Raw genomic sequence first — 9,413 nt, 5'->3', positions numbered from 1 at the left:
TGAGACAGGGTCTCGCTCTGTCGCCCAGACTGGAGTGCAGTGATGCCATCACGGCTCACTGCTGCCTCGACCTCCTGGGTTCAGATAATCTTCCCATCTAAGCCTCCTGAGTAGCTAGGATCACAGGTGTGTTCCACCGCGCCTGGCTGAATTTTAATTTTTGTAGAGACGGGGTCTCGCTATGCTTCCCAGGCTGGTCTCAAACTCCTGGGCTTAAGCAGTCCGCCTGCCATGGCCTCCCTAAGTGCTGGGGTTACAGGCGGGAGTCACCGCGCCCGGCCAAGTATGGTATTTACAGGTTTTGAGGCTGGGGGCTGTACCACGGAGGCGGGAGGAGCTTGGATTGGGTGTTGTGTTGAGAACACAGATTCTAGAATTAGTTTCCCTGTAACACCGGTTACTTCTGTGACTCTGTTTCTTCTTCCATCTGTAAACTGGAGATGATGATGTATAACAGCGTGTGACACATTAGTACTATGTGATAGTTTGCTACTGATACAGTATTATCTTTATTCTTTTTTTCCTGATTGAGATCCCAAACCCCGCTTTCTAGGTGCAGGAGAGGGGAGACCCAGAAGTGTAATTCCTTCTAGTGACCCGCCTAAAGAGGGTCAAAGGACAGGAAGGAGATTTAGATGGTTTAAAATCTCACAGCGGAGGGGATTAATGGAGGGGGCGGGCAGGTGTACAGGCTGGAGCCTTCCTGATCCCAGGGCTGAAGGATGGCTGCCCTGGCCCGCCAGCTGCAGCGTCTTCTCTGGACCGCTTGCAAGAAAAAGGAGAGGGAGAAGGAGGGGGAAGAGGAAGAGGAGGATGAGGAGGAGGGGCGCGGGGCCCTCGATGGGCCTCGGTCTCTGTTGACAGCGCCGCGCCGCGCCCAGCGGCCGCACGGGGGTGCCGAGGCGTCTTGGGGCCTGCGCTTCGGGGCGAGCGCGGCGCAAGGCTGGCGCGCGCGCATGGAGGATGCTCACTGCACTTGGCTTTCGTTACCTGGTCTGCCCCCGGGCTGGGCCTTGTTTGCCGTCCTCGACGGCCACGGTGGGGCTCGAGCTGCCCGCTTCGGTGCACGCCATTTGCCAGACCATGTGCTCGAGGAGCTGGGCCCGGAGCCTAGCGAGCCCGAGGGCGTGCGCGAGGCGCTGCGCCGAGCCTTCTTGAGCGCCGACAAGCGCCTGCGCTCCCTCTGGCCCCGCGTGGAAACAGGCGGCTCAACGGCCGTGGCGTTGCTGGTCTCCCCGCGGTTTCTGTACCTGGCGCACTGCGGTGACTCCCGCGCGGTGCTGAGCCGCGCTGGCGCCGTGGCCTTCAGCACAGAGGACCACCGGCCCCTTCGACCCCGGGAACGCGAGCGCATCCACGCCGCTGGCGGCACCATCCGCCGCCGCCGCGTCGAGGGCTCTCTGGCCGTGTCGCGAGCGTTGGGCGACTTTGCCTACAAAGATGCTCCAGGGAGGCCCCCCGAGCTACAGCTCGTTTCTGCGGAGCCTGAGGTGGCCGCACTGGCACGCCAGGCTGAGGACGAGTTCATGCTCCTGGCCTCTGATGGCGTCTGGGACACTATGTCTGGTGCTGCCCTGGCGGGACTGGTGGCTTCGCGCCTCCGCTTGGGTCTGGCCCCAGGGCTTCTCTGCGCGCAGCTGTTGGACACGTGCCTGTGCAAGGTCCTGGGGGCGTGGCGTGGTATCTTTGAGGCTTGGTGCAGCAAAGGGAGAAAGCCTCGGGGTTTTGGGGAGGAGGGCTTTGATGCAGAGGCAAGAGTAAAGCTAGAGGAGAGGATGGGGCTCAAGCGAAGGGCGTGGCACGAAGTGGGCAGGGCCAAAATACAGGAGCGGAGCCTGAGGGATGCTTTGAGGCAGGAGGGGAGAGTTAGTGGAAGGGATTTAAGAGAAAGGGCTTGGTCTTTTGGAATGGGGCGATTCTGGGTCGTAGGAGCCAGGCCTGAAGTATGATTAGTGCTGGAAGGTGGAAGAGCAGGTAAACATCAGAGCGGGCGGAGCTCTAGGGAAAGGGCATTATTCTCTCAATAAGAATTGAGAACCTACTGGGTTTGGTCCCAGTAGGAGAGGACTGGCAGGTGAGTGGGACATGAAAGAAAGGGGCATAACCAGAATGAAGTGGGGGACTTGAACTTGGGGATTGTTGGAAACTCTGCCTTCGATTCTCCCCCACCGGGCTCCGTTTTCTCCACCGGCTTCAGGGCAGCCTGGACAACATGACCTGCATCCTGGTCTGCTTCCCCGGGGCCCCTAGGCCTTCTGAGGAGGTGATCAGGAGGGAGCTTGCACTGGACGCAGCCCTGGGCCGCAGAATCGCTGGTGAGCAGGCTCTGGGGGCCCAGCTGGAGGGGTGGTTGGCCAGCGAAGGCTCTGCCATAACTTTTTCTTTTTTTCTTTTTTTTTTTTTGAGATGAAGTCTTGCTCTGTTGCCCAGGCTGGAGTGCAGTGGCACAATCTTGGCTCACTGCAATCTCCACCTTCCCGGTTCAAGCAATTCTCCTGCCTCAGCCTCCTGAGTAGCTAGGATTACAGGCATGTACCACCACACCCAGCTAATTTTTGTATTTTTAGTAGAGACAGGGTTTCACTATGTTGTCCAGGCTGGTCTCAAACTCCTGGCCTCAAGTGATCCGCCCACCTCGGTCTCCCAAAGTGCTGGGATTACAGGCTTGCGCCACTGTGCCCAGCCTAACTCTTGACCCTTTCTCAGAACTGTGTGCCTCTGCTCAGGAGCCGCCCAGCCTGAACACAGTTTTCAGGACTCTGGCCTCAGAGGACATCCCAGATTTACCTCCTGGGGGAGGGCTGGACTGCAAGTGAGTTGGGGTGAGGAAGGGTGGTGTGGAATGGGGGTGGGGTGGAAGGAGGAGAGTCCCCTCCTGAGGGCCTTCTGTGCTCTCCAGGGCCACTGTCATTGCTGAAGCTTATTCTCAGATCTGCCAGGTCTCAGAAGAGTGCAGAGAGGTAAGGATTCTGTGTTCTCCAATGTTTCTCTTAGGAGAGGATCCCACCACCCCTCTTAGTGACAGGGAAATTGAACCCACTGAGGATAAGGGATTTGCCTGATATATTTTATTCCTCTTTTCTCTTCTCTTCTTTTCTTTCTTTTTCTTCTTTTTTTCTTCTTTCCTTCCTTTTTTTTTCTTTTCTCTCTCTTTCTCTTTTTTTTGAGACTGGGTCTCGCTATGTTGCCTAGGCTGGTCTCAAACTCCTGGGCTCAAGGGATCCTCCTGCTTTGGCCTCCCAAAGTGCTGTGATTACAGGTGGGAGCCACTGCAACCCAGCCAGCTTGCTATATTAATACATTCCTACTCCCAGCCCTGAAGCATTGTGCAAGGCATGATGAGGAAGACGCAGATGCAAAGAAGAGACTGTGATTTCCCTCCAAGAAATGCGGACCTGCAATGCTCTACATTGCCCAATCAGCCCAAGTGCTTCCCACATCCAAGAATAAGATGGAAACATTCAGGGAATGCTAATGACTAATTCTAAGGCCTGGATGCACAGCAGATACCATCAGGACATATATGAGTATGGTCCAGGTCTTAGACGAAAGAAGCTGTAATGGGGCCCAGATAGCTAAGGAGAATTTGAAGATATCCAAAGAGGTAGTGGTGGACTAGGGCATGGAGTGGGATCAGGGAAGAAATGGGAGGGAGAAAGCTGGGTTTAGAGCCCCAAGGCCTTTTCTTTTCTTTTTTTTTTTTTTTGAGATGGAGTTTTGCTCTTGTTGCCCAGGCTGGAATGCAATGGCACAATCTCAGCTCACTGCAACCTCCACTTCCTGGGTTCAAGCGATACTCTCACCTCAGCCTCCCAAGTAGCTGAGATTACAGGCACGTGCCATCATGCCCGGCTAATTTTTTTTTTTCCTGTCGCCCAGGCTGGAGTGCAGTGGCCGGATCTCAGCTCACTGCAAGCTCCGCCTCCCAGGTTTATGCCATTCTCCTGCCTCAGCCTCCCGAGTAGCTGGGACTACAGGCGCCCGCCACCTTGCCCGGCTAGTTTTTTGTATTTTTTTAGTAGAGAGGGCGTTTCACCATGTTAGCCAGGATGGTCTTGATCTCCTGACCTCGTGATCCGCCCGTCTCGGCCTCCCAAAGTGCTGGGATTACAGGCTTGAGCCATCGTGCCTGGCCTAATTTTGTATTTTTAGAAGAGACTGGGTTTCACCATGTTGGCCAGGCTGCTCACAAACTCCTGACCTCAAGTGCTTCGCCTGCCATGGCCTCCCAAAGTGCTGGGATTACAGACGTGAGCCACCACGCCTGGCCGAGCCCCAAGGCCTTTGCATGGCAGAGATGGGAGTTTGGTTATTATCGTGTTGATGAGGGAGGACTGTTGATAATTTCTCAGTAGCTGAAGGAGGTTATTTGTCAGTTTTCTTTGAGTCGTGAGAGGCGGAAGCCCAATTCAAGCTGGGAAAGCACAACAGGGAATTTACTGGGCCATGTAATTGAAGAGTTCAGAGTCTTAAGGCATGGCTGCATCCAGTTGTCAGAGATGATGTCATCGTGAATGGGCTCTTTTTATTTTCTCCAAGTTGGCTTCATTCCCTTTCAGGGTCTCCTCCTGAGATAGCAGAGACTTGCAGCTCCAGGCTTACAGCCCAGCAGCCTATCCTCCCTGGTGGAGAGTTTGCCAATTTCCCCGGCGTTGTGCAGCAGCGGTCTTTGGGGGCTGGTTCTCATTGGCCACACCAGGTCACATACCTGACCAGTCACTGTGTCTCTGATTGGCCAGGCTGGGGATCGCATTTGGGGTTGGGGTCCACTCCATTCAAACCTTAATGGATTGTGAGATGGCGTATGGTGGTCCCTCAAAGGAAAAGGAAGAGGTGCCAGGAAACAAGACAGGATTTCTAATTACCTTCTCCCACATTTTGTGTTACAGAAGGGGCAGAATGGCGCTGGGAAGTCCACCCCCACGCATTTGGGCTCAGCCTTGGACATGGAGACCTGACAGCTGTTGTCCTTTGGGGATCCTTTGCTCCACTGGGGCCTCAACAGAACTAAAGAAGAAAACCGACCCTTTCCCCAACTACATGTACCAATGGAAGGAAGGAAGGCCAATGTAGGAACCCAAAATGCTTATTTTTTCTCTTACTTCCCTCTCACAGAAACGTCTTACGAGAGGGGAAATTCCACCAATATCCAGACCAAAAAGAAAAAAGCCCAAAACGAAAAAAAAAAAAAAACCCAAAAAAACCCCCAACCAAATGTCTTTGAAATATTCAGAGCTGAACAGATTCTGAGAGATCACCCGGTTCGATAACCTCTTTCCTTCTTATTATTCATCTGTTTTTGAGGGGAAGTAGAGTTTTGATTATTAAACTTTATTTACGTAAGTGATTCCAAATACATTTTCTTGTAAAAAAACAAACACTGAATAACACAGTGAAACCCCGTCTCTACTAAAAAATACAAAAAACTAGCCCGGCATGGTGGCGGGCGCCTGTAGTCCCAGCTACTCGGGAGGCTGCGGCAGGAGAATGGAGTAAACCCAAAAGGCGGTGCTTGCAGTGAGCTGAGTTCCGGCCACTGCACTCCAGCCTGGGCGACAGAGCGAGACTCCATCTCAAAAAAACAAAGAAACAAACAAACATGATTTGCCTAATCTGTTAGCAAATATGTTACAGGGCTGCTGTGTGCCTGGCCTTAGCCTCACAGCCATGAACCAGACTGACTCACCAAGATCCTTGCCACCGTAGGGCTGACCTCTTGGTCATGAGACACAGTAAACAAGGGAATCAACCAATAAAGTCATCTCGCCAGGTGCAGTGGCTCACACCTGTAATCTCAGCACTTGGGGAGGCTGAGGTGGGAGGATCACTTGAGCCCAAGAGTTCGAGACCAGCCTGGGCGACCTAGCAAGACGCAATCTGTAATTTTTTTTTTTCTTTTGAGACTTAAGTCTCACTCTGTCACTCTGGCTGGAGTGCAAGGGCGCTCTCTCGGCTCACTGCAATCTCCGACTCCCGGGTTCATGCCATTCTCCGGCCCAATCTGTAATTAATAATAAAAAAATAAAATAAAGTCATCTCGCACACTGACAAGTGTCACGAAGAAAATAAAACAGGAGGATGTGTTGAGAAAATGACTAGGGGAGCTACTTCAGGTTTTTTACTTTTTTCGATTTTTAAAATTTTAATTAATTTAATTTACATAGTTTTGAATGGGCAATAAATTCACTTGGTTTGAAATGCAAAGAGTGTGACATGGCATACAATGAAGTCTTTCTCCATCCCTCTCACACTTCAGCCGCTCCATTTTCCATGGTGGGGGAGGTGGCTTTTGAAAGGGGGGGGGATCAGGAAAGGTCTCTGAGGAGGGGACTATTGAGCAGGGACCTGACAGAGAACAGTCAGCTCTGCAAATACCCCAGAAAGTGTTCTAAGGCAGAGGGAACAACCAGTATGAAAGTTTAGAAGCAGAATAAAATTTGGCCTTTTTTTAAAAAGAAAAACAACAACAGAGTTCTCACTCTTGTTTCTCAGGCTGGAGTGTAATGGTGCAATCTCGGCTCACGGCAACCTCCGCCTCCTGGGTCAAGCTGTTCTCCTGTCTCAGCCTCCCAAGTAGCTGGGATTACAGGCACGTGCCACCACACCCGGCTAACTTTTTGTATTTACTACAGACGGGATTTCACCATGTTGGTCAGGCTGGTCTCGAACTCCTGACCTTAGGTGATCCACCCGTCTCGGCATCCTAAAATGTTGGGATTACAGGCATGAGCCACCAGGTCTGGCCAAATTTGGCATTTTCAAGACAGACTTGAGACCTCCCAAGTGTGGTGGCTCACGCCTGTAATCCCAGCAATTTGGGAGGCCGAGGCAGCTTGATTCCAGGAATTCGAGACCAGCCTGGGCAACATAGCAAAACCTTGTCTCTACGGAAAAAAAAAAAAAAAAAAAAGAGATCTCTGTGACCACCAAATCCCCTAGAATCCCACACTCTCTATCTCACTGGTAACTCTTGCAATGAGTTTAAAGTGGACTTTTTACATGTATTAATATATGGTACTTTGGGTGTTTCCTTGATTTTTTTCATTCCCTTTGTATCTTTGGCAACTTTTTATCCACTCAGTGGATGTTTTCATTCTGTGTCATCCAGTCATTTACACACTTCATGCCACCCGTTTTTTTAAGAGACAAGGTCTAAGTCTCTTTCCCAAGCTGCAGTATAATAGCACAATAATTGCTCACCACAGGCTGGAACTCCTGGGCTCAAGCAATCCTCCTACTTCATCTTCCCAAGTAGCTGGGACCACAGATGGATGAAACCACACCCAGTAAATTTTTTTTTTTTTTTTTTAGGGATGGGGTCTCGGCCAGGCGCAGTGGCTCACATGTATAATCTCAGCACTTTGGGAGGCTGAGGTGGGCGGATCATCTGAGGTCAGGAGTTCGAGACCAGGCTGACCAACATGGAGAAACCCCCATCTCTACTAAAAAATGCAAAAATTAGGCGGGCATGGTGGTGCATTCCTGTAATCCCAGCTACTCGGGAGGCTGAGGCAAGAGAATCGCTTGAACCCAGGAGGTGGAGGTTGCAGTGAGCCAAGATTGCGCCATGGCACTCCAGCCTGGGAAACAAGAATGACACTCTGTCTCAAAAAAAAAAAAAAAAACTAAAACAAAAAGAGATGGGGCCTCACTGTGTTGTCCAGGCTGGTCTCAAACTTCTGACCTCAAGTGATCCTCCCGCCCTGGCTTCTCAAAGCACCAAAGCACTGGGATTACAGGCATGACACACGGTGCCCAGTCCACACCTCCTTTAGTTGCTGCTCACTCCGTGCTTTAAAAAGGGATGTCCAAGGGTTTCACTACTCCCTGCCCTCGTTTTTTTGTTTTGTTTTGTTTAATTTTTTTTTGAGGAGTCTTGCTCTGTCTCCCAGGCTGGAGTGCAGTGTCATGATCTCAGCTCACTGCAACCTCCGCCTCCCCGGTACTAGTGATCCTCCCACCTCAGCCCCTCAGCCACCCAAGTAGGTGTGATTACAGGCATGTACCACCATGCCTGGTTAATTTTCTGTTTTTAGTAGAAATGGAGTTTCACCATGTTGGCTAGGCTGGTCTTGAACTCAAGTGATCCATCCGCCTCAGCCTCCCAAAGTGCTGGGATTACAGGTGTGAGCCACCGCGCCCAGCCTCCCCTGTCCTCTTGATGGACATTTAAGCTATTTCCAATTTCTTGCTGTTACATCACTGCTGCCATAAAGATTGTTATGTACATATGCAAGCGTTCTCTTACGCAGGGGTCTTGCTACCTGTTTTGTACAGCACTTAAGCTAAGAAGAGTTTTTTACATTTTTTTAAGGATTGTAAGTAAAAAGGAAAACCGAAGAGTGTGTAAACCAGACCCTATGTCTAGCATGTCTAAAAGATTTTGTATTTGAACTTTTACAGAAAAAGTCTGCTGGCTGGGCATGGTGACTCATACCTCCAATCCCAGCACTTTGGGAGGCTGAGCCAGGCGGATCACTTTAGCCCAGGAGTTTGAGACCAGCCTGGGCAACATAGTGAAACCCTGTCTCTACAAAAAATTAGCCCGGCATGGTGGTGTGCACCTATAGTCCCAGCTACTCAGTGGGCAGAGGTTGGAGGATCGAATGAGCCCTGGAGGTGGAGGCTGCAGTGAGCCCTGGTTATGCTACTGCGCTCCAGCATGGGCGACAGAGACCCTGTCTCAAACAAACAAACAAACAAACACACAAAAAACCACGTTTGCTGACTGTTGCTGTAGTGTAAGTGGCACCCAGAAATACCACCCCTCCTATTTCACAGATGGGAAAGCTGAGACCCAGAGAGGAGAAAGCAGTTACCCAAGGTCACACAGAACTGGAGTTCTCATTCAGCTAGATAAGTTTGTTGAGTTGCTGAGCCGGGCCTGGCTGGGGTGAGTGAGGTCTGAAAATTGATTAAGTTAACTGGGTGCAGTGGCTCACACTTGTAATCCTAACACTTTGGGAGACTGAGGAAGGTGGATCACCTGAGGTCATAAGTTCGAGACCAGCCTGGCCAACATGGTGAAATCACATCTCTACTAAAAATATAAAAATTAGCTGGGCTTGGTGGCCTGTGCCTGTAATCCCGGCTACTTAGGAGGCTGAGGCAGGAGAATTGCTTGAACCCAGGAGGGGGAGGTTACAGTGAGCCGAGATCGTGACAGTGCACTCCAGCCTGGGCAACAGAGGGAGACTATATCTCAAAAAAAAAAAAAAAAGTAAAAAGAAATTAAGTCTACCCCTTCTCCCAGACAACTCAGCCTCAGGAGACACACTGAGAAACAGTGATAACCTCTGGGGATCAGGGTTCAAGATCTCTGAGAGTGGGGTGGAGAAGGGGAGGGGAATTAATGTCAGAGCTTGGCCTGGAAGGAGGAAGTACTCTCCAGGTAAAGGAGGTCAGGACAACAT

At 51.0% G+C, this 9,413-nt stretch overlaps 1 protein-coding gene across 1 annotated transcript; it reads left to right on the top strand.

The window, feature by feature from the left end:
• Window positions 1–405: 405 nt before the first annotated feature.
• PPM1N (protein phosphatase, Mg2+/Mn2+ dependent 1N (putative)) lies at window positions 406–5,374 on the top strand. Its single transcript, XM_023182354.1, has 5 exons — window positions 406–1,661; window positions 2,198–2,315; window positions 2,707–2,812; window positions 2,900–2,960; window positions 4,890–5,374. Exons 1-5 carry the CDS (start codon window positions 723–725, stop codon window positions 4,956–4,958), a joined length of 1,293 nt encoding a protein of 430 aa, XP_023038122.1. The 5' UTR covers window positions 406–722; the 3' UTR covers window positions 4,959–5,374.
• The last annotated feature ends 4,039 nt before the right edge of the window (window positions 5,375–9,413 follow it).

This window comes from Piliocolobus tephrosceles, chromosome 21, assembly GCF_002776525.5.
Source record: "Piliocolobus tephrosceles isolate RC106 chromosome 21, ASM277652v3, whole genome shotgun sequence".
In the NCBI taxonomy this organism is placed as follows: domain Eukaryota; kingdom Metazoa; phylum Chordata; class Mammalia; order Primates; family Cercopithecidae; genus Piliocolobus; species Piliocolobus tephrosceles.
This window is presented reverse-complemented; position numbering and strand designations above follow the sequence as displayed.